Source organism: Calliphora vicina, chromosome 3, assembly GCF_958450345.1.
Source record: "Calliphora vicina chromosome 3, idCalVici1.1, whole genome shotgun sequence".
Lineage (NCBI taxonomy): Eukaryota > Metazoa > Arthropoda > Insecta > Diptera > Calliphoridae > Calliphora > Calliphora vicina.
The window spans coordinates 104,048,420-104,073,305 of NC_088782.1; the positions used below are offsets into that span (position 1 = coordinate 104,048,420).

At 30.9% G+C, this 24,886-nt stretch overlaps 2 protein-coding genes across 2 annotated transcripts in view; one reads left to right on the forward strand and one right to left on the reverse strand.

Moving 5' to 3' along the window:
• Positions 1-7,481, reverse strand: part of Pi3K68D (phosphatidylinositol-4-phosphate 3-kinase catalytic subunit Pi3K68D) — a 67,249-nt gene extending 59,768 nt beyond the window's left edge. Inside the window, exon 1 of the mRNA XM_065504929.1 lies at positions 6,982-7,481. The gene's annotated coding sequence lies outside the window, so the exon portion shown is untranslated. The remainder of the gene's footprint in view (positions 1-6,981) is intronic.
• Positions 7,482-9,219: 1,738 nt separating this feature from the next.
• LOC135953602 (vacuolar protein sorting-associated protein 26C) lies at positions 9,220-10,437 on the forward strand. Its single transcript, XM_065503560.1, has 3 exons — positions 9,220-9,354; positions 9,411-10,182; positions 10,240-10,437. The coding sequence occupies exons 1-3, from the start codon at positions 9,295-9,297 to the stop codon at positions 10,359-10,361; spliced, it is 954 nt and encodes a 317-aa protein (XP_065359632.1). The 5' UTR covers positions 9,220-9,294; the 3' UTR covers positions 10,362-10,437.
• Positions 10,438-24,886: the final 14,449 nt, after the last annotated feature.

Genomic DNA, 24,886 nt, shown 5'->3' on the forward strand with positions numbered 1-24,886 from the left:
TTGACACTAATTTTGATGGCATTCATTAAACAAAAATGTTTAATTTAACAATTTCCATACAAAAGTTGTAAAATTTCCAGTTTTCTAATAACTTTGTCATTGAGGGTATTCATTTTAAAAAAATTGGAAAATTACACTCTGATTTTTTTACACTTTTAAAAAACAAGAAAAAAAAATCAAAAAAAAGTTGTATTTTTTTGTAGAATTTTGTTCAAGTTTTTGTTGTGTAAAAATGTAAAAAAATCAGAGTGTAATTTTCCATTTATTTTTAATGTATAATCTTATTGTTTTATAGTTCAGAACAAATGGATAAGTGTACTTTAAAAAGTTTTTTGGAAAAAATTTATGGCAACACAGGTTACAAATAACATTTTAACTTTATGCTTAACATTCGCAAACTGGTTTTGTGTGTTGAACAATAATGTTATGCTACATACAAAGTATACTGTAAATAACATTTTATTATCTTTTGTGTTAAAATGAATAACATAAATGATGCATGAACATTAGAGTGGCTCCATTTGTATGGAGTCGAAAAATGTAGTCGAATAAAAAAAATGAAAAACTTTTATTTGATCATGCAATGGTTTATACATATATATTTGAGGGAAATCTTTAAAAAATTAAAGATATAGTTTTTGAAATACATACATATATATAATTTATTTAAGGATGATTTGCAAAAAAAAAATAAAAAAAACACTTAAATCTATGATTCTTTACCTTTAATATGTGATTAAGAATAAGACAAACTTTTAAAGGAGACTAACTGTTCAAAAGTTATTAGCAATTTTACTTTTTGTATTTTGCACCACCAAAAAAATCTGATCTTTGAACATCTGCTAAAACCAAACAAAAGCGAATTTAGAAATTCTGTAGAACTTAAAATTTTGCATGGGAATGGAGACCAATCTTTGTTTTTCTTGTCAAAATCACCGCTTCTGAACCGTACAAACCTCTCTCGCACGTTGAAAAAGATGAAACACATTCACCATAATCTTCGGTGAGCAATCGGTGTGCTCACTGAAAAACTTCCCGCATATGGCGAATCGTTGGTACAAAATTCGACATTTTGGAAACTAAGAGATATAGCTAATTAAAAACAAAAACCGCGTTCAAAAGATACTCCATCTTTTGTAAATCCCGCATTTTTGAGTCCTACATCCAATATTTTACATATTTTTAAAATCGGATGCGTGTAGATTTTTATAGGAATCAGATAATTTTATGAGAAATTTCTCTATATTATTAAATATTTTATCAGAAATATAACGGATATTTTTAAAAATATGTTGGGCCCTAATCAGCCAAATCGCTCCAGCCGTTCTCACGTGATGCCATTACATACATGGACCATTTCATGTTTATATATGTATATATATTTGAAATAAGATATATATAAAAATGAATTTAAACGTGTACATCAGCGGAAATTATGTCAGCATTTTGTTCAATATTCTGCACAGTTGGTTTGTACAATATGTTATAGTGGTCCAAAAAATACTATTACTTTTTTTTTAAATTGTATTTACAAAACTACAACATGAGTAAACTTTTTCTAGATTGGCGAAAAATTAGGATAGATTTCCTTAGCAGTTATTTTTAAGCTCTATATAAAATTGATATGATCGATTTAATAATTAGAGCAAATTTCTTAATTTTGTATACATTTTTTTAAGAATTTCTCATCATAAATCATGAAATAATTACAAATTATTTCCGCTACATTCCGTTACAATATAACAGAAAATAATTGCGTTTACATTAAATACAAAAGGTCATAAAATCATTTCGATTTTTTATTTTTAGGAATCAATATCGAATTATTTTGTACAGAGGAAATGTGTGGTACATAAATAAAAGAAATTTAAGAAAAATAAACATGACTAAACACAAAATGCAAATATATTTAGAAAACTAATTGAAAACATACAACAACAAACAACAAAAAAAACAGATTAAGGGTAAATTTTTTGAACAAGGTTGTTAAAATAAACATAAACTAAAACAATATGAGAAAATATAAACAAAAAAATACTAAAATTGGTAAAAATAGCAATTGTTTATATTGATAAAAACTTTGTTGTTTGTGTTCTTAGAGTGAATAAACAACTAAATTTGTTCTGCGTATAAGTAAAGCATAAATAAAGTTTTATTATTTTTACTTTGTTAATTAACTAATTAGAGCAGTGTTTTAATTAAATTCAATTTGTGTTGAGCTGATCAGAGTTAAACTCAATTTTAAAATAAGTTAACTTATTTTACAAATTTAAAAAAGTAGGGACTTCCCAACTTTGCCAGTTAATTGCAGCCATATACATCTTTTGAATTGGCTGTCATTTATTCAGTTTGTTTTGCATTATAGATTTCAACAAATTGTGGAAATGATAAAATAGTTTTATCAAAATATGTGTTCTGTTCTGGCGCTAATGTTCATCAAAAAATCATCATCAGCGATTAAGCGATTAATTGTCGAATTTGGGTGATGCCAATCCATTTCAGATCCAAGAGCATCCAATACATCCCGAAAAATTCACTCTTTGTTGTGGATTTTGGGCTGGCAGCGTCAGCGGTCCATATTTCTTTAAGAAGGACGTTGGCTAGGCCAACACCGTCAATGGCGAGCGTTAAGTCCATGATTACAAACTTATTTTGGGCTGAATTGGATATGTAGTAGTTTTAACAGCACGGCGCTACGTTCCACATAGTTCATGCTATCTTCAATAAATTATGCTATTCCTAGCATAAAAATCTAATTGTTTGCCTAAAATCCTATATCTTTTAGCGGGTCTTAAAAATAATTAAATAATGTATTTACATATAAATAAATTTAAATACTTTAATTCAAAGATGTACATATGGAAAGTGAAATGTAATTTACGTGGTCAACCACAACTAATGATTAATTGAAATAACTTATTTTTTTTTATTTTGCACAAAGAATAAAAACTTTCTCACATATTATATTTATTTTTATGAACTTAGAGCAATTGTTTGATTCTAATCTTCAATATTTTATAAAACACAAGTTTATATTAAATTTTTATATACAAAGAAATACCTCTTTTCTAAGTTCTAATATTCTATAAATATTTTAATGAAATCATAATTTAGTACAATAGTGGTTGACAATACAATGGAAACTTTTCAAATGTTCAATTAATGTGTCAAAATCCAAAAACAGTTCATAAGAAATTTGGGTTTTTATAGTGTTTCATTAATATGTCGTTAGCTTAACTGGGTTTCCGCATACACCGTAATCGGCGCCGATAACGAAAACTGAAAAACGTTGGTGTTCATCACCGTCTGCGGAAACGTAGCTTTACCTGTAAACGTGATAAGTCCATTTTTTATGAAAATTCAATCATTATTCTAATTTAAGTTAAAACACACTGTTTTCTTAAAAAACGTTTAGAATTATTTCATTTTTTTTTCTGTTGTTATCCCAACTATTGAGCACAAAAATATTAAAAAATTTTAAAGAATACTTGCGTGGATTTAAATTTGCAAAAAAAAAGTGCCTATTTTTAAATTTTCAAAAAACAAAAATCACTTAAAGAATTTTTTTTTTACTCATATCCAGTTTGGTAGCCTCTTTATTCTTTATGAAACTCTTAAGAAAAGCCACAGCTTATGGTTAATTCTTAATGTTAACGTTTGTGTGTATAAATGTTAATGTTTTGACAAATATGGTAACAAACACGAGATGTTATTTAGAGCTCAAAAACGCACCCACATGCAATGTTTTATGGTTACCTTTCATTTTATTTTTTGTTTTTGCTTAAACTTCCATCAGAGTTGTACCATAAAGAGTACAATGACACAAAATTGATGAAGCAGGCTGTTGTTAAAACTAGTTGCTTTAAGATTTCATATACTATGTAACCTAAATAACTTGAACAAAACCGAAAAATTTATGATTTTAAAGAATTTGTTAGTTTTAAAATCAATTTAATGAGTTACTACTTGTTAACATAAGATATTTTTTCATAAAAATCGTTATTAAAGAAATATTGCAGAAACTTTTGTATAATATCTGTAATAGAGTTGTTGTATTAGCAGAAGACGTGTAGTTTTTATTATTAACACTTTGTTAGTTATAAGAGGCAAACTACCAAGTGAATTCTATAAGATTTATTATCAATTCATACTTGTCATTTTTTGTCTACGATATTTGGCAGTATCGCTGAATGAAATGAAAATGTACGCGGAATGAATCGAGTTCCCTCGATCAAGTTCTGTCAAATCAGTAAACAGATCTGCCACAACAACATCTATGTAGTGAAATAGATGGAATACGATTTGCAATTAATTTCAAACAAATTAAAAAAAAATAAGAAAATTACGCTTGAAATTTACCAACATTTCTTCGCAATATGTTCCAAAAAAGAACAGCTTCTACAACAAATGATTGTTCATAAATTAGGGATTACTAATCTTACAAATGATATCTTTTGTACAATTCTGGAGCGGTTTCTGGATTTTTATAAAGTTAAATTAATAAACCAAATTTAAGGTAATCATCAAAATTCACAGTTTTGTGAAAAAATTTAATCTTTTTTTTATTATTCTTCATATTATAATCCAAACACAATATTTAACTTGACTTAAACAAGGGATATGCAACAAATCCCTTAATTTGTATAGGTGATATAACCTACGTAATATCATACAGACCCTAGAAGAAATATTATCAAGATGTGGTCCAAAAGATCCTATAGACACTTGCAAAATACATACTAACAAACTAAATAGAAGAGCCACATATCTTTAAAACGAAGTCAAATAAATCATTCAATTTTAAAACAAGTGCTTTGATTTTATCCGATTTAGAAACGTTATCAAGATGTGGTCCAAAAGATCCTATAGACACTTGCAAAATACATACTAACAAACTAAAAGGAAGAGCCACATATCTTTAAAACGAAGTCAAATAAATCATTCAATTTTAAAACAAGTGCTTTGATTTTATCCGATTTGAAAACAGTTTGCCATCCAGACATTCTAGTTATATAGTATTCTGTAAAGCGTCCGCCAATTGGCTTTCTCATGTACATATAATTTGTATATCACAAGCAAAAGCAAAAATAGGGTCAAACACTGAAATCTGCGGAACATCAGACCTTACAAATTTGAAAGTTAGACTTTAATAAATATAGTCATATGCTCGGCATATAGCTCCACTTCTATACCTCTGGGCACATTATCGAACACAAATGTAGTATATAGTTGGAGAAAGAACATCACGTTTGGGTACACTGGCAGCAATACTTAGTGCAGATGATAAGGAGTTGTTTATGCTGACTCTCTAAATTAATTTAGAATTACATAACTAAATAATGATATTAATCTCGAATGGTAATATATTCTATGCACAAAAGTTGATTACTATACATAAAATCTTCAAAATGCTGTCCATCAAAAAGTTTAGTCATATTATTATCTCCAAATTTATCAAACTGCTTAACGAATGACTTATATTCAATTTCTTCTTTCTTAGATGTCCATCAAATGAGTTTTTGAATGAAAATTATTCAGCAAACAAGCCTTCTTTTGTGGTGTAATTTTCATAGAAATAAACTAATTTATTGCAGTTGATTTATTGATATTTTGTCTGAATGCAGAACCCTCTAACCTTTTGAATAATAACCTTTTAATTACATTATTTTTGACATGCTGAAAACAAATATTCTTAAATCTATTATTTTACTAAACTAATTCTTTCTATAATTAATAGTTGATAGTTGTTTATAACACATTTTTACATATAGATTTGTTAAATCCAATCAATAATATGGACAAACCTAATGAAATCGAATGAAGTCCTAAAATAATTTTCTTATTAATTATCGAACGAAATAAAGTTTTATTTTTTGCTCTGTTCAAAGCTTATGCATTCTATGGTAGAGGGGTTTGATTATAGTACCTCTTTATAGGTATTGCCTCAATTATCCAATTGAATTATTTCATCTGTTTTGGAAGAGTTCTTCCTCTTATCTTGCAGCTGACTCCTTACTGATTGTTTCCGAATTGATCCCATTGCTCAGGTTCCATTCCTTCTCTTTATTTAACTACATACTTCTCTATTACTTTCTGCTCTATGCAAATACTTAGCCATTTAAATTTCTAATAATTTTATTTAATTGATGCACACAGTTAATAGAAAACATTAGACAATTCAAAACAAATATCTTGATTCTTCTTTCCATGGCATATTTCTTTTTAAAAGAAAACGGAAAAACAATGATTTTTTTCTCTGCTTTTATCAGTAGCAGCAACCCACTAGCAGTAGTGCCTCATTAAGCAGAGATAAAATAAACAAGTGTACACTACACATGACACAAAGTACTCACTCAAACTCGTTAGATTATTGTAATCAACAAGAATAACAACAGCAACAACTATAACTACAACACAGTGACAAAAGGCAACAAACGAAAACTTATGATAAAAATAATGTAAAAAAAAAATGATAAACACAGACTGTGGAAAAGAAACAAAAGAAAGCAGTATTAAATACAAATAATAAAGAAAAACCCACTGTAAATGCCGACGAAACAAAGGCCGGCTAAAGCATAAAGTTCAATGAGTGACACTTGGATAAGTGAATGGAAAAAGGGGGAGGGTGGGGCGTCAGAGAGTCAAAACAGTTTGTTGGTTTGTCAAACTAAATTGTTAACTGTATTTAATAATAACAACAACAAAACGAAATAGGCAGACAATAATGGCAATAATAAAGAAATAAGGAAAATTAAAGAACATGGAAAACGTCAATGAAGTCTAATGACGTCGTAATGCCCCAAACACACACACACTAACACTCTATTATGACAATGAACTGGGCTTCTTTATAAAAGCAAAGAAGATTGCGTCAATGTTTTGATAAAAATCATTAAATAGTTATAAAAATAATTATAAATTATAATGTTTAATATGCAGTATTCACTTAGATAGTAATTATTATAAATCATATTAACTTACTTAACACTTGAGTTGTTTCCAAACTGTAACACTAGAAATTTTAATCCAAATCCAAAAAACGTTAGTTAATTCAGCCACTTTTCTTTTAAGTTTTTTTTTCTTTTTTACTATTATTTTTTCAAAAAAATTTCACTTAACTCTTTTTTATTGTAAATGATTCTTTTGTTATGTTTTACTTGTTATTCCTTTATTTGTTTGTTGTTGTTGAAATACACAAACTCGTACACACACATTCATATACTATGTACGGCTACTGACGTGACTCCACCAATTTTGTAAGACACCCAAAAAAACACAAATTATTTGTCTTGAAACTTCTTTGTACAATTTTCGTTTTTCTTTTATATTTCACAATTTTTTCATTATTTTACTTAATTTTCAATTTAATTATTTACTTTACAATCGTTTCATGTTTGTAATAAAAATATATTATTAGTTGAATTAATTTAAATTAAAATCAAATTCAAATGATTTTCCCGATCAAAATTTTTGTTGGAATGAAGAAAGAAATATCAAAAAGCAACTGCACAAATAAAAAAATCAGCTTATTGTGTCAACAAAAAAAAAAACAAAAACTACACACTGTTGTATTAAAAGAGTAGTAAATAAAGTTGCCATGTTGAAAAAAATTTAAAACAGAGAAAATCATGAACAAATTGTTGGAATATATTAACATCCCTATCTAAATGCTTAAATATCTCCTAAAATAATTATTCAATCTTAAATATTTTGACATCATTTAAAAAGTCTTAAAATGACAAGTCCGATTGATATAATTTGACTGTGTCTAAAGAAATTTGTCCTGATTAGGTGGCTTATAATTAAAATATAAACCGACTTTAAAATAATAATTATAGTGCCCATCTGTGAATAAATACCTTTCAAATAAATAAATCAATACTTGACAAAATCAGATGAGTACTGTGAGCATTGCTAATTAATATATTATATATAGATGTAACCGTAACATCTGAACCTGTTAAAAATAGAATTTCCTGGATACGATGTTATGTATCCATGCATTGAGGAATATATGCCCCTTGTTTGGAGATTCAAGCACGACAATTCACCAAACACCCATCTAGGATTGTAACCTAAAGTCCAATTTCGGGAGGAAATTTGTATGGGGGCTAGGTGAAATAATGGAACAATTTCATCCAGTTTCAATAAGCTTCGTCCTTGGGACGAAAAAATTATAAGTACCAAATTTTATCGAAATATCTTCAAAATTGAGCACAAGTTTTACATGAAGAGCCAGACGGACATAGTTTAATTGACTCAGAAAGTGATTCTGACTCGATCATTCATAATCTTAATATTTTATTCAACAACAAGTCAATGGTTCTGACTAGTCACATTAAAATATGAAAAAGTGCAATATTTTTGAAGGACGGAGTTTTAAAGTGGGATATTTTTGAATCTAATTGAGATATTAACTTGAAATTTATTTTGTGAGACCGAAAATTAACTTATCTAAACAAAAAAAATTAGTTCGGAATAAATGTGGATCTAATTGTTCCTAATATTTCCAATTCTTTTAAAATTTTGATACAAATTTCAGTTTTAGAAACTCAATAAATATGTAATAAAATCTTTATTTATTAACAAAACTCAATGAAATTTTCAACGATTTTTAAATTTGTCATTCTAAATTCTAAAATTATCATAGGTCAAAAGGAATCTCGAAATTCCTAAAAATTGGAACAAAAATCTTAAACAAATTTGCACACATTTTGCTCACTTTTACAATTTTGCTCACATTTCGGCGATGGGAAAATACTTTGGGGATATAAAGGTTTCCAAATCTGCTTTCGGTTTTCTGATCCCAGCTTTAATATTTTAGAACATGTGGCCCAAAGTTAAACTTTTGATAAAAAAAATATTCAAAAAAATAGGACATGTTTTTTATACAAAAATGTTCTCCGTAAAGATATCTTTCAGATAAACATAAAATTGTTATATGTTCTTAAAGAAAGTTTTTTTTATAATAAAAAAAGAGTTAAGTCAACTTTTCAACTTGTTTGGCTATTCGAATGGATACACTAAAAACTAGTTTTTGTATTAAAAAATTTAATATACTAATAAACGCATTATTATATTTTATATGATGAATTCGGTTTAGTTTACTAGACCGAATAGTTCATTATACTTGGTATCACACTTTGTAATAATTTATATAAAACTTGGCATTACTAACAGCTGTTGTTTATTTTGATTTTTCTTATTATAACAACAACACAATTGCTGATTGTTGTTCTATCAGATAATTTTGTATTTTTGCAATAAATCATTTATCCACGGAATAAATGTATAATGGGTTCAATAAATTTTGAAATTAAATTAAAACGAGAAAATAAAATATATTATGAAGGTGTAAGTATTTATTTAGCTATAACAAGGAAAACTAAATACAATATCCCATATTTCAGGAACTTCTAAATGGTTGCGTTCAATTTACTTGTCCATCGGAGACCAAACATGATGGCATTACATTGACCCTTGAAGGTGTAGTGAATCTGCAGTTAAGCAACAGCAAATCCGTTGGCTTACTGGATGCTTTCTACAACTCCGTTAAACCCATTACACTTTTCAACTCTGTCTATGAATTGTCTGCACCTGGCAAAATCTCCGCTGGCGTTTCAGAATTTCATTTTGAATTTCCTTTGCTATGTAAGAAGGAACCCCGCATACTCTATGAAACTTACCATGGAGTTTTCATTAGCATTAATTATCAGCTAAAATGTGATGTGAAACGTAGTTTTCTGGCCAAATCTTTGCAAAAGACACAACAGTTTTGCATACAATATAAACCTCCGGCAGAGGACAGCATTAAATTGCCCAACAAGGAAATAAATTTCAGCATTAGTCCCGAGAGTTTGCAGAAAAACTCTAAGGACCGCATAACTATGCCCAGATTTTTAATAACCGGCAAATTGGAGCGCACAGAATTTTGTATAACACAACCATTGAGGGGCCAGCTGACTATACAACACACTGAGGCGGCCATTAAGTCGATAGAACTGCAATTAGTGCGTGTAGAGACATGTGGCTGTAATGAAGGTTATTCCAAGGATGCCACAGAAATCCAGACTATACAAATAGCTGATGGTAATATATGTCCTAAATTGGAAATACCCATTTATATGATTTTACCGCGACTATTTACGTGCCCAACTTTGATAACAAAGAACTTTAAAATTGGTAACTTGTTTTGCATTTTGTAAAGTTGTATTTTATGCTATTTATTTTATTTTTCAGAATTTGAATTAAATTTGGTAATTGTTTTCAAGGACGACTACATAATTAGTGAAAATTTCCCGATTGTTTTAAGAAGATTGCATGCACCACCTGGTCTCAAGGTTTTAAATCGTGGGGCATAATTTTGTTTTTATATAATACTACTCTATTTTATATTAATATTAAGCTAATAAATGATTATATTACTCAAAAAATCAATACTTATTGTTAGCTTAGTGAGCAAACGTGCTAAGTTCATAAATTTTTGTAAGGAAATATATAACAATTTTTTAATTTATTATATCAATACTGATATCAACAAATTTGTAAGAAAATTAGTTAAGTCTCTAAAGTACACAAATAATTAATAGAAAGTATGATTTATAAGTCGGCAGCGAACTTCTTCTAAAAAGATTATTTAAATAATAAATTTGAATTAACAAATTTCCAAAAATATTTAAAACAAAGGATATACGTTTTCAATGTCTCAAGCAGAATGTGTAAAAAAGGACTTATCACGTTTTCATACAAAGCTAACGATATATACAGGCCTGTCACAGAATTCCATTCCGATCGAAAGTAGAATTAATTCCGTTTTTTGTTTCTTCAGAAAAAGTAAAACGAAAATTTCTTTCGGTATGAAACCGCTTTCAGTTTTCAAAGTTGAATTGATATTTGTTTGTAATTTTTTGTTTTTCTAAAATTTTTAATCAGTTTATGTAGCAAAAACTTCACTTTTGCTTTAATATAAGAAACGCAGTCAAATTAAATTCAGAAATACAGAATTATTAAATATTTTTGGAATTAAAAAATTACACGGAATCTGAAGATCCTTAAACGATATCGATCGGAATTGAAACTACGGAATTGAAACCATTCCGAATAATATGTGTGACAGGCCTGATAGAATCAAATATGAACTAAATTTCAGTTTAGGTACTTTATTTGATTTGGTTATAAGCAGTAATGTTTGAAAGACTTTACAGAACAAATATTTGCTTATTGATCCGTGAATTTATTAGTCAATTTATTCAATTTTAATCATAATGAAATTCTGTTGCAAAGTTTGGAAAAATCCCCCTAATAACTTTCATACATGATTGATACATATATATTTTTAAACCAAATATATTTTTTAATAAGATTTTATGACCAATAATCATTATACGAATTGATATCCTAATATATAGATCTATCAAATATATTGTTCGGATTGGTTACAATTCCGTAGTTTTTATTCCGATCGAATTCATTTTAGATTCTTCAGATTCCGTGTAATTAATTCTAAAAAAAATAATAATAGTGTATTTCTGACAGCGTTTTTTACATCAAAACAAAATTGAAGTTTTTGGTACAGAAATTGATTAAGAATTTTAGAAAAACAAATAGCTACAATGAAATATCAATATCAGTTAATTACACTTTCGATCGGAATGGAATTCTGTGACATGCCTGTATATAGATTTTTTAAGAAATTCCTTAATATTTAAATAATAGTTCTGAACAGAACAAGATTTATTTCTTTAAAATTGTAGAACATAGAACTCTATACCAACTCAGTTTATCTATCAATATCTTAATAATTTCGGCGCCTAAAACTATACTATGAAGAAATGCAATATTTTTTAAATGCATGTAAAATAAACGTTCAAATTTTGTTCAAAATAAAATACACAATTAAAGTCTGTACGAAAATGGTTTTATTTTAAAAGATAAATGTAAAAAACTGACTGAAATCAAAGCATAGCTACGATATAACCCACTTCCAAAAGCTTGTGTGTTATTTAAAAAAAAAACATAGCTGACAGTATTCTGCTTTATTTAGGGAGCATCCTGACTACTCAGATATTTTCCAACCGCTACGTGGGACCCCTTTTTTTCAAGTACTTTTTTTCGGTGGTTAATCTGGTCGAAATAACACTCACATTTTTTAAAGCTAACGTGATTAAAAAAAAAATAATTCTTTGGACCAAAAATAGGTTTTGGATGGATTAGTGTGTATAAGTTTTTTTGACTCACTCTTTATACTTCAACAACACCTGTGATTTTGGTCTCCCTGCTACCATTATATACATATATCGGAATAAATATAGCCATGTCCGTCTGTTAAAATCAACTTTCAGAAGCCCCAAATAATTTTCATACATAACACAGTGCAACAGTGAAAAAAACGCGAACATGATAGGTTCGACTCCACTACCAAAGTGTAGTAAAACCCTATACTCAGTTTGTCCATTTTGGTGACCTTTTTTTTATGGGCCCCCAAAGTTTCTGAAAATCATTGGGGCCTCTAAAAAAGGTGTCATCAGTTTTTGGTTAACAGCTAATTCAGACTTTGTGATACGGCTTAACTTTATATGGAAATAATATAGCTAAGAGTGCGTCAAATAAGTTTTGTTAACATTTTTTTTTCCAAACAATAGCTTTTTCGTGCACTTTTGTTGAAAAAATATAGGAAGAAACATTTTTTTTACTTTTTTTAGAATAACTTGCAGGGTCTCCTAATTTTGCACTAACAATATTTAGCAGAGTTGTAGCTACGGTAAAGTTGAACAACTCTTGAGAACATATCAATGCATTCTGAACGTGTCTAGTCACTCAAAATAGCACATAGAGATCACTTTGTACCTTAACAATTTTCGTTTTTACTATTTTTTGACGCTAAAACAAAGATTTTTTGTTAAAATAGTATGATCAAGTCCACACTTCTATGTTGTGCTGTATTATTTACTAGGCTGAGGTGTTCGGAATGGGGATCAGTGAGTTGAGGGTCCACATTGTCACACATTTAAAAAAAAATCTCCAAAAAGCCATTTATGATCCGAATGAGCTGAAATTTAAAATGTAGATAGTCCTTGAGAAGGTCTACAAAAATATGCTTTTATCTGTACGTATCTCTTTTAGTTCAAGAGATATTTAAGTTTAATTTTTTTTTAAATTTTGCTCGATCTTTTTTTGTATTTTATATATGATGGGCCTACGAAAGGTAGAAATTTGTTTTTTATATACGGCATATATTTGCGATAAAATGCTAAAGAAAATAAAATAAACCTGATAACATTTCGTCCCTATAACAAGTTACACGCATCCAAAGTTGAAGCTTCTTTTTATATATTTCAACTTTGTATGCATGTGTTTTTTAAGTTTTTTCCCAAAAAAGTCCCCATATTTTTTCTTTTATAAAAAACTAATTTTCTTCGTGGCTATATAAATTTTTTATGAACTGGAAAGAGAACTAAATGTAAAAACGTATAAAGTAAAATTTGACTAACTTAAGCAGCCCTATCCAAACTTGGCCAATTTTGAAACAAAATATTAGGTTTGAGTAAAAAATTCTAAAAACGCAAAGCACCGATCCTCAAAAGCTTGTCATATTTGTATAGCCTTATATATTGTTTATATACATACAAAACGTTTTTACTATAATACTGTAAATAACGTCAAAGTGGGCTATTTTCTTAAAAAACTTTTCAAACATTCCTAAAAACACATTTTCCCCGTTTTAGGAATTTCGATGTTTGAAAACAAAGAATGGCAACATTAGTGATGCCATTGACTTAAGAACATTTAAATCTATATTACTTCCAAATTTTATTGTGATATCTGTAACTGTTAAAATTTTTCATTAATTCAAAGTTTTTATTTTTCTTGATGGAAAATCACCATTTTATAATATTGTTAGTTTTTAAGGTAAAATACGTCCGAAAAAACACAAAATTAATTGATTTCACTAAAATGTCAATCTCGAAGTCATAAGGTTTCCACCGATATCAAAAACTTATATAAAAAGCTTATATTTACTCTTCAGAAGCTCCACAAACCTTGCCCACTTTCAAAAATTTTAATGTTTTTTCATATCTTACATCAAGCCGGTCTTGCGTGATCAAGATTGGATAAAGTGATGCGCCCGGATCATACCGATTATGATTTGCCCATTCTTCGTTATTCCAGCACAATAGAGAAGTATACACTCGAACATACATTTTTAACAAAAAAATTTTAGTTTTAGAGTCAAAAAATAGTAAAAAACTAAAATTTTTAAGCTACACAGTGATTTTTGACAGCTATTTAAAATGCCTAGATATGTTCGGATTGCATTGATATGTTCACAAGAGTTATTCAGATTTACCGTAGCTACAACTTTGCAAAATATTGTTATTGAAAAATTAGGAGTCCCTGGAAGTTATTCTAAAAAAAGTAAAAAAAAAATGTTTCTTCCTATATTTTTATCAAGCTATTTTTTGGAAACAAATTTTAACAAAATTTATTTGGCGTACTCTTAGCTATATTTTTGCCATATAAAGTTAATCCGTATCACAAAGTCTGAATTAGCTGTTAACCAAAAACTGATGACACCATTTTTAGAGGCCCCACTGATTTTCAGAAACGTTGGGGGCTCATAAAAAAAATCGGTCACCAAAATGGACAAACTGAGTATAGGGTTTTACTACCCTTTGGTAGTAGAGTCGAACCTATACTGTCATGATCTTGTGTTTTTCCAAAAGTCTTCATTTGTTGCATAGTGTAATTAGACATCAATATATCCGCTATAGCCCAAGTTAGGTTGCTATTTGAAATCAAGAAAATAGCGACTACCTCGATTTATTCACCTATTTTCCACCAAACTTATTTTTCATTATCTTTTTTTTCACCAACAACTGCTTTATATATTATGTATACTAGGCCGGTCGAATTGTATGGACGATAAAAAAAAGTAAAAAATCGTATAGGAGAAACGCAATCTACGGAAAATTCTAAGAAAGTTTCCTCAAGAAACCATAGGTCTAAAATGGAATCATATCTTGAGAATTTCGACTTTTATCCAATGATATTTCAGTATATCGGGGTTGTCATAGAATCCAATCGTTGTCGGAATCGGTTTTGAAAACGACAGAAAAAGTACATTGGTCTCGTGAAATCGAAAGTTATCGATTTTATATTCGATCTATAATTAAATTCTTTATCGATTAAACAAAAAATTAGATTAGATTTCAAAAGTCAAATGTATCTTTTTTGTAGTTTTTCAAACCGATTCCGACAATGATTGGATTTGATTTTAGACCTATGGTTTCTTTGGCGAAAATTTCTTAGAATTTTCCGTAGAATGCGTTTCTGCTATACGACCCAGCCTAATGTATACCCTTGCCATGAGTGGCAAAATCGACAAAATCGGCCCACAAATGGCTGAGATATAAGGAAAAAAGCGGGAAAACCTCGATTTTTGGCATATTTTTGATCTATATCTAGATTACTAAGTCATTAATATAGACAATATGGATATCTAATGATAGATATTTTAATGTCCATTGCAGCGATGTTTGTATATAAAGCTATAGTATAGTTGGACCTACAATTAGTCAAAATTGGGAAAAATATTTTTTAACCCGAATTTTTTTACATTAACAATTTTTTTTGTCATAAATTATTTTTCCAAAAAAAAAAAAAAAATTTTACAAATTTAAAAAAAATAATTGGATAAAACTTTTTTTAAAAAAAATTAAAAACAATTTCGAAAAAAAAAATTTAAAAAAATTTAAAAAAATTTATTTTTAAGTATAATTTGGTGAAGAGTATCTAAGATTCGGCACAGCCGAATATAGCTCTCTTACTTGTTTTTTACAAAAAAATTTTTAATTTTACTTTGGTGAATGGTATATAAGATTCAAAAGCCGACTACTTGTTAACCAGTTAATATTTTATTAATATAAATGACATAACACATGACAACATCTAATACTTGATTTTCTAAGCAAATATTTCTAAATATTAACAATTATTCTATTAAAAAAAACAGATTTTCCCTCGTTAAATTTAAAAATTGTCTATTTCAGCAGTTTTTATATACTTGAGTATTTATAAACAACTATTAAATTTTATTTAAACAAATCTAATCCAAACAAATTATGCAACCTTACATATTTTTTTTATCAGAGAGAAAATAAATAAAAAGTCATAATAAACCTTTGACCTTAATTAGCAAACTAACGAACCATTTTAACACACACATATACTCGAAAAACACCTGTCATTTTTGTCTCCCTGCTACCATTAGTTTTATACACAAATTGACTTTATTTATTTTCGTATCCCTGTAAATAAAACAAAAAATTAAAGCAAATAAAAACCCCAAAAAAGTGTGAAATAAAAGAGTTCATACCAACAATATGAAATGGTATAAAGAAAATTTTATTTAGATTTTGACATCGTTAGTTAAGCATTTTGACTTGGTTCGAATAATTCTTTGGCTGTCATAGAAATTACAAATTATTTTATGTTTTCGTCCTATTATTATGGATTCCACTGTTTAGCAAATAAATACAATTTATGCAAAATCATGTTTTACTACTAACAAGCAGCACCATCATCAGCAACTACCGCACAACAAGCATCTTCACCGAAAACAGTCACCACATCCATATGACTAAACAAAGTAACCATTTCTCCTTAGATTTTGTAGAATATTCACACCATGATTACGCTGAACAGATAACATGACTTTCACGTCGTATCTGAATGTGCACTACACTTACTGTGGATTTTTAGGTTAATTCTTCTCTTTTGCCGTACCTAAGACTTAAACCATTGAATAAATACATAGAGCGGAAGGAGACAGAAATGTCAATGAAAAAAAAAATCAAACGAAATCGGTTACTGCACAAAAAAAAAATCGGAACGAGATCAGGAAATTATGACATACATGGAAGGCGATCTAAGGCAGGACAAGTTGGTATAACAATCTCAATCCGCAGCTGAGGCAAAGAGGACCAAGAGGTTGACATGTCAACCACTCCAGCCCGTCTATCTGGTATTAAAATGTATCATTCCACAGAATTCAATTCATGAATATCGAAACAAAGAGGATAAGGCGAAGAATGATACGAGGTTGCCTCTGGCCTATCTGAATACGACGTTCCAGAGGTATCCTATACCGTTCACAGCAAGAGAGAGGAATCTTGTTGGGAGACAATGGCAGAGTATAGCAAGATTCGAGAAAATCTGAGTAATCAACGGGACATGATCAGGAGGACCTGGATAGAAGGGGATCTAAGGGAGGACAAGTTGGTATAATAATCTCATCCAACAGCTGAGGCCAAAGTGGACCAAGAGGTTGACATGTCAATGACTCCAGCCAGTCTATCTGGTATTAAAAGGTATCATTCCACAGAATTCAGTTCATGGAAGCCGAATCAATGAAGATAAGGCGAAGAACGACACGATGTTGACTTTGGCCTATCTGAATACGACATTCCAGAGGGATCATACATCGTTCATAGCAAGTGACAGGAATCTTGTTGAGAGACAAGATTCGAGAAAATCTGAGTAACCTACGGGACATGGGACGAGATCAGGATGACCTGGATAGAAGGGAATCTAAGGGAGGACAAGTTTGTATAATAATCTCATCCAACAGCTGAGGCCAAAGTGGACCAAGAGGTTGATATGTCAACCACTCCAGCCCGTCTATCTGGTATTAAAATGTATCATTCCACAGAATTCAGTTCGTGGAAGCAGAATCAAGGAAGATAAGGCGAAGAACGACACGAGGTTGACTCTGGCCTATCTGAATACGACATTCCAGAGGGATCATACATCGTTCATAGCAAGTGACAGGAATCTTGTTGGGAGGTAATGGCAGAGTAACGCAAGATTCGAGACAATCTGAGTAATCTACGGGACATGGGACGAGATCAGGAGGACCTGGATAGAAGGGGATCTAAGGAAGGACAGGTTGGAATAATAATCTCATCCAACAGCTGAGGCCAAAGTAGAACAAGAGGTTGATATGACGACCACTCAAGCCGGTCTATCTTTTATTAAAAGGTATCATTCCAAAGCATTCAGTTCATGAATACCGAATCAAGGAGGATAAGGCGAAGAACGACACGAGGTTGACTCTGGACTTTCTGAATAAGACGTCTCACAGGAATCCTTCATCAGTCACAACAAAAGAGAGGAATATTGTCTGGTGGCAATGCCAGAGTATCGCAAAATTTAAGACAGACAGTTCTCAGTACCATTCTCGGAATATCCTATCCCGAGGTACAGCTGGTGAAGGTGGACACTACCCGGAAAGTTGCCCCCTTACAAAGTTACAACACGTAAGGGGAGATACGCCAACGTTTAGGACTAGGGATATGAAGGCAGTTATAGATATCACTTTAACCAATAGTAAGGATGATTTTGTAAAGCGTTGAATGTTTTCAAAGGACTGTAGAGGACGATAGGATCAGAAGACGGGTTACCAGGGCCACACCACAAGGTTGAGTTCTTTCTCCTCTTTTGTGGTTACTGGCGGTAAACTCTATTCTCAAAATCTTTAAGTCTAATGGTAGGAAGATTACGTGGTGATTCTGATGAAGGGAAAGTTTCTCTCCACTATCAGTAACATCAAGCAGGAAGCGCTTAGCGATCTGGGAAAAAACTAACGGGTTGGGTGTAAAACCATCGAAATCAGAATTTGTGCTATTTACCAGGAAGTACAAGGTGGAGAGCTTCAATTTTCCGAATGGTTAACTGGATCTACACATCTGTTGCCTATTATTACTTATTGTTGTACGGTGTGTTGGGAGGAATTATACTCAACAAAGCTAAAAGGTGTGAATATCTGGGTATAACAGGTGCCATTGGCAGCACCCCGCAGGCGGCCTTGGATATAATACTAAACCTATTACCCATTGAGAATTATGTTGATAGTGTAGCAGCGAGTAACTTACTCAGGATATTTCAGTCTTCGTTAGTGAAACCTTTGAGGTAAGGACACATTAGGATAGTGTATGAGGCAGATCTTATCGGGTAGGACATCATTCCATGTGGAATTACTGATCATAGGGTCGCGACCTTCAATTTCGGTGCCTCACTCCCAGTAGGGATAATTGGCTTGGATCCGATCAACTGTTTGATGGGGGTCCAGTTTTCACTGACGGATCCGAGATGGACTCTGGAACAGGGGCCGGGGTTTATCTGGTCGACAAGGATATTAAACGTTCATATAAACTCCCTAACGAGTGCAGCGTATACCAGGCAGAGATATTCGCGATCTGGAAAGCCACAGAGTTGATAAAGGCACACGTCAATGAGAGGTCTGTAGTGACTATATATGTACGTGGACAGTCGGGCGGCACTTAAGGCTTTGAAATTAATACATTCCACTCAATAAGATTGGGTATCGGGGCACTGTGATATACAGGGAAATGAAGTAGCAGATGAACTGACCAGACATGGTTCTGATTTAGATCATGGTACTAGGGAACGGAGTGTAAAACCGTGAAAGATTCCATGACTCAACCAACCAATCCTGGAGCTGTATGACGGATTGCAAATCGTCCTGACCCTTTTGGTCAAAACAGAATGCAAATGCAACCAAAACACTGATTGAGTTGGATAGGTGTAGCCTTAGGATTCTAGGAGGAGTGATAACCGGTCATTGCTCAATTGGGGCCTTCATAGGTAAGTGGGATAATGTTACGTAGGATTTCTGTAGGGTGTATGGGTATGTAGAGGGACAAGAGACAGTTGAGCATATTATGTTCAACTGCTCTAGACTACAGGGTCATAGATTTAAAGGGCTAGAAAAGAGATATCTGAACAAACTCGGTAGTGTTGCTGTCTGTAAACTGAGTAACATACTAGGTTTTGTCAGGGGAATAGTTTGGCTATTTAAAGGACGTTCTATAGCAATTTCAAATCCGTAACAAAAATTTGTTTTCTTATTAAGATTTGGATTCTTCTTCACATTCTTTCCTTACTATATATGACTCTTGAAGGGAATCACAATGGACCTTACGGTCTTCGTAAGGTCAATTGGGCCCTTCATAAGTAAATGGGATAATGGAACACAGGATTTCTGTAGGGTGTGTGGGGATGTAGAGGAGCAAGAGACAGTAGAGCATATTATGTTCAACTGCCCTAGACTACCGGGTCATAGATTTAAATTGCTAGGAAACTGCCTATAAACTGAGTAATATACTAGGTTTTATCAGGAGAATAGGTTGGCTATTTAAAGGATGTACTACAGCGATTTCAAATCCGTAACAAAAGTTTTCTTTCTCTTTTCCTATGCAGATTTGGATTCCTCTTCACATTCATTCCTTACTATATATGACTCTTGAATGAATTCGCAATAGACCTTACGGTCTCCGAGTGGAAGTGTACATAGTGCATACCCCTTCCAAACTAAACTACTACTGTGAGTTCATTGCATTTGTCAACGACTTATCAAGAGCCTGACGAAAATTATCTTTTTTTTTACGAGCTGATTTTCTGATAGAAGTGTTCGGTGCTCTTTGACTTCTTTTGGCTTACAAATATCTATTAGAGCATTTTTTCTTCCTAATCCAGGTTTTCTTTCAGTGTACAAGTCTTCCTTATACTGCACAGTGGGGCAGAATCAACCATTTTTGGAAATAAATCTGGCATTTCTAAATGACTGGACCGATCAGAATAAAATTTGACGTGGGCGTAGACAAGGAGTATTCGAGTTTAAGTTATTAAAATGGGACCTACAAAATGCTCCAGGGCGGCGCTATGGGGGCTCAAAGTAGGGTACTTTCGATATGTAAAATTTTTAAACTCGTGACATTTTTTTGTTTCCCATCCGATTTCAAAGATTTTCATATTTTTTGCAAATATTCTGGCAAATCTACATGATTAGATTGACGCTTGAACCACATTAGCAAATTATCCAATTTTAATGAATAGATTGAGGCTTGAATAATGCCTCAATTCTGCAACTTATAGACGACTGTTTTATCCCAAAATTGAGTTCAGTGAAGAGGCTCATTTTTGGCATAACGGATTTGTTAAAAATGAGATCAATCCACAACAGATCCTACAACTCCATTACATCCAGAAAAATGCACCGTTTTGTGCGGTTTACACGACAAAAATGAACCTCATCGCTGAACACAATTTTGCTGTAAAACAGTCTTCTTCTATGACTATTTTTCAAAGTAAATTTTGATAATTTGGTAGCATTGTTCAAGCCTCAATCTATTCATGATGATTTGCCAGAGAATATTGATCATAAATGTCAAAAAGTGCGCTCAGTATGACAGTTAACCCTTTTGAAAGTTCTATCGGGCACCCTTTTAAATGTGTGAAATTAAATGTGCAAAAATAAGTTAGAGAAAGTACGTCACAGAATACTACAGAATGAATAACGATGTTCATTATCAAAAAACAATCCACTCTGTCGCACAAACACATATTTACTTACTCGTACACACATGAATATCTCGCTTTTTTGCACATGCCAAATAACAGTTCATATGCATACACATGTACACAACTGCCACCGAATCAAGCCAGGTAAATTTCCGGTTCCGTTCAAATAATGAAAAAAGCTTAAGTGTTGCCACATTTAAATACTTACAACAACAAAAAAAAATGCATACACCAACACACTTGAGTAACGGAAAATTGAGTTGAATGTAGATGACAGTTTATTCTTTTGAATGAAAATGAATTTTAATTCAACTTTTATTTGCTGCCAACACAAAATACTCGTATACTTACACGTATTTGTGTAAATAAATACGCATTATCATTAAATGTTATCAAGTACGAGTATCTGCTTGTCGGGCAGTTGTTCTATTTTGTTTTTTTTTTTTGGCTGAATTTTCCTTATTTTTATATGCCAGCCATTTTAATTAAAAATGTGCTTGCTCATGTAAAGGATTTACTATGAACACAGTATTACAATACATTCTGAATGAAATACACTTTTAATGACCATAATCTTTGGCTTGTAATAAATGTTGAGTGTTTTTTTTCATTTTAACATTTGTTCGTTTCCTTCTTTTGGTGTGTGATGTCCTACATAACGAACGGAAATTGTAGTCGTTCAGCTGAGAATGAAATGTTGAATATCTGTGGTTTGCATTTTTTTTTTAATTTGGCGAGCAAAAAAAGGAGTTCATGTTTAAATTGAAAAGGAAACTATTTAAATAGGTTGCAACTGGCATGTGAAAGAAATATGTTTAAATGATAACAGTGATGAAAATTATGATCAACATTAATTATAGCATATGAATGAAATCAACTGTTGACCTCATTGGTATTCAGCCTACTGTAATATTATGATTTTTTTAAGTCGAACAAAATTTAAAATGCTCAAAATTTTATTTTAAAGAATTGCCAAATAAAGCGTTCACATTATTGTCTGCATTATAAATCAGTGTTAATTGTAAAAGTAATGAGCTATAATAGCCTTTTCAATCCTGAGCTGATTTAATTGGCATCAGATAACCTTATAATTAACAAGTAAGAGTGCTATATTCGGCTGTGCCGAATCTTATATACCCTTCACCAAATTATACTTCAAAAGTTTAAATATTTTTAGGTAAACAAAATTTTTTTTTTTTCCAGTTGTTTTTTTTTTATTTTAATTTTTTTTTTAAATTTTAAAATTTTTTTTTTTTAATTTTTTTTTGTGAAAAGAAAAATTCGGGTTAAAAAAATATTTTTTCCGATTTTGACCCATTGTAGGTCCAACTTACTATGGTCTTATATACGTCGTTGCAAATGTCTTTGAAATATTTATTATTAGATAGCCATATTGTCTATATTAATGTCTTAGTAATCCAGATATAGGTCAAAAATCGTGGTTGTCCTGGTTTTTTCCTCATATCTCAGCTATTTGTGGACCGATTTTGATGATTTTAAATAGCAAACTTCTCGAAAGCATGTCTGACAGAATTATTGAAGATTTGGATCCCGAAGATATCTGGGGTCTTCTGAAAATTGATTTCAACAGACAGACGGACAGACAGACAGACGGACAGACGGACATGGCTCAATCGACTCCGCTATCTATAAGGATCCAGAATATATATATATTTATAGGGTCGGAAAGAGGCAGTAAGTGTTAAGAGTAATGTGATTAATTCAAATGTATAAAAGTGCCTGTTGCGAAAAATAAAAAATCACCAAAAATATTTGTTTATCTTGTTTTTAAAATTAAACATTTTAAACTTTTGTATAATAACATTATTTGTAGATCTACTCAATTAAACTTTAAACACCTTAATAAATCTTCTATTCGCTGATCCACACAAAAATAACATATAAAACTCTAAAAATCAATAAAAACTAATTTAATTTTCTTGACTTTCCTGACTTTGACAGTGTCTCAAAACTACAAATCACAACATTTAGGCTTCACAATATGGTGCAGAATTATGCTGACTATCGAGCTGTGTACTCAGTTTTTTTAAATTTCTTTAAATTAATGTCTTTTTGGGTCAAATTCTCATTTAGTGTACCGTAGACACCATTTGGTTGCGTTTGTAGTTTCCCTGTACGTATGAGTGATATTTAAATATTTAAGAACTTATAAGCACTGTAAGGCGTATGAGTGCTTAAATAACTGCATTTTTATACCCTCCACCACCACAAGTGGTGAATGAGGGTATATATAGGCTTGTCATTCCGTGTGTAACATTGAGAAATAATCATCTGAGACCCAACAAAGTATATATATTATTGATCCTTATGAAATTCTAAGTCGATTGAGCAATGTCCGTCAGTCTCTCCGTCTATGCAAAACACACTCACGTCCAAAATACGCCAACAAACTTAGTAGAGTTGCAGGAAAAATATTTATTGTTGTCCTAAGCAGTTTGGTATTTAAAATCAGCGAAATCGGTACAGTGGAACCAAAGTTATGAATTAAAATGTGGGACAACCTCAAAAAAAAAAATTGATAATTTTCACATATTTTTGGAAATTTTTTGTAAATATATTGCAGCTAATATCATAAAATTTTGCACTCGTTACTTTTATGATAAAAGGAGTAACTCTGGTGAAAATTATAAGAATCGGTCCAAGATTTCTCCAAGCTCCCATACAAATTTCTTCCCGAAATATGGTTCTATGGTCTATAAATGCCTACAGAATAAGAATATCCATATAAAATTCTGCAAAAATAAGTTTCGTGGTAAAAAAAATTATATTACAAAATTTGTCGTGGATCGGCCCATATTTGACCATAGCCCCCATATAAAGTACACTTCCGAAAATCACTTAAATAAGCATAAATGTCTTATAAATATCGCTATAAAGTTGAAATTCGACACAAATAATCTTCATATATACCAAAATCGCTGTACCTAATTCTATGAAGATCGGCCGATAATTGATTATAGCTCCCATATAAGGACCACTTCCGAAAAACGCAATAACCTACACAAATATCTAAAAAATATCAATATCAAAACAAAATTTCACACAGATCCATAATTTATATTTAGAAATCATACTACAAGATTTTGTGAATATCGGTCCATATTTGACCATAGCCCCCATATAAGGTCCACTTCAAAAAATCAATTAAGTACTCAAATCTCTTATAAATACCTTTACCATGCTAAAATTCGACAAAAATAATACTCATATATATAGATATCACTGTACCAAATTTTATGCAGATTGGCCGATAATTGGTCATTGCTCCCCTATAAGGCCCATTTCCGAAAAAGATATTAACCTTAAAAAATATTAAAAACTATCGATATCAAAATGAAATTACACACAGATCAGTAATTTGTATCCAGTATTCATACTTCTGGATTTTGTGAATATCGGTCCATATTTAACCATAGCTCCCATATAAGGTCCACTCCCGAAAATCACTAATATCCTCATAAATTTCTTACAAATATAGTTATCA

What these genes read in the sequence shown, in the direction of transcription:
- LOC135953602 (XM_065503560.1), top strand. Translation starts at nt 9,295, where the DNA reads ATGGGTTCAATAAATTTTGAAATTAAATTAAAACGAGAAAATAAAATA. An exon ending in ATAAAATATATTATGAAGGT is followed by an intron (nt 9,355 to 9,410) that starts GTAAGTATTTAT and finishes CCCATATTTCAG; the next exon opens with GAACTTCTAAATGGTTGCGT. An exon ending in AACAAAGAACTTTAAAATTG is followed by an intron (nt 10,183 to 10,239) that starts GTAACTTGTTTT and finishes TTTATTTTTCAG; the next exon opens with AATTTGAATTAAATTTGGTA.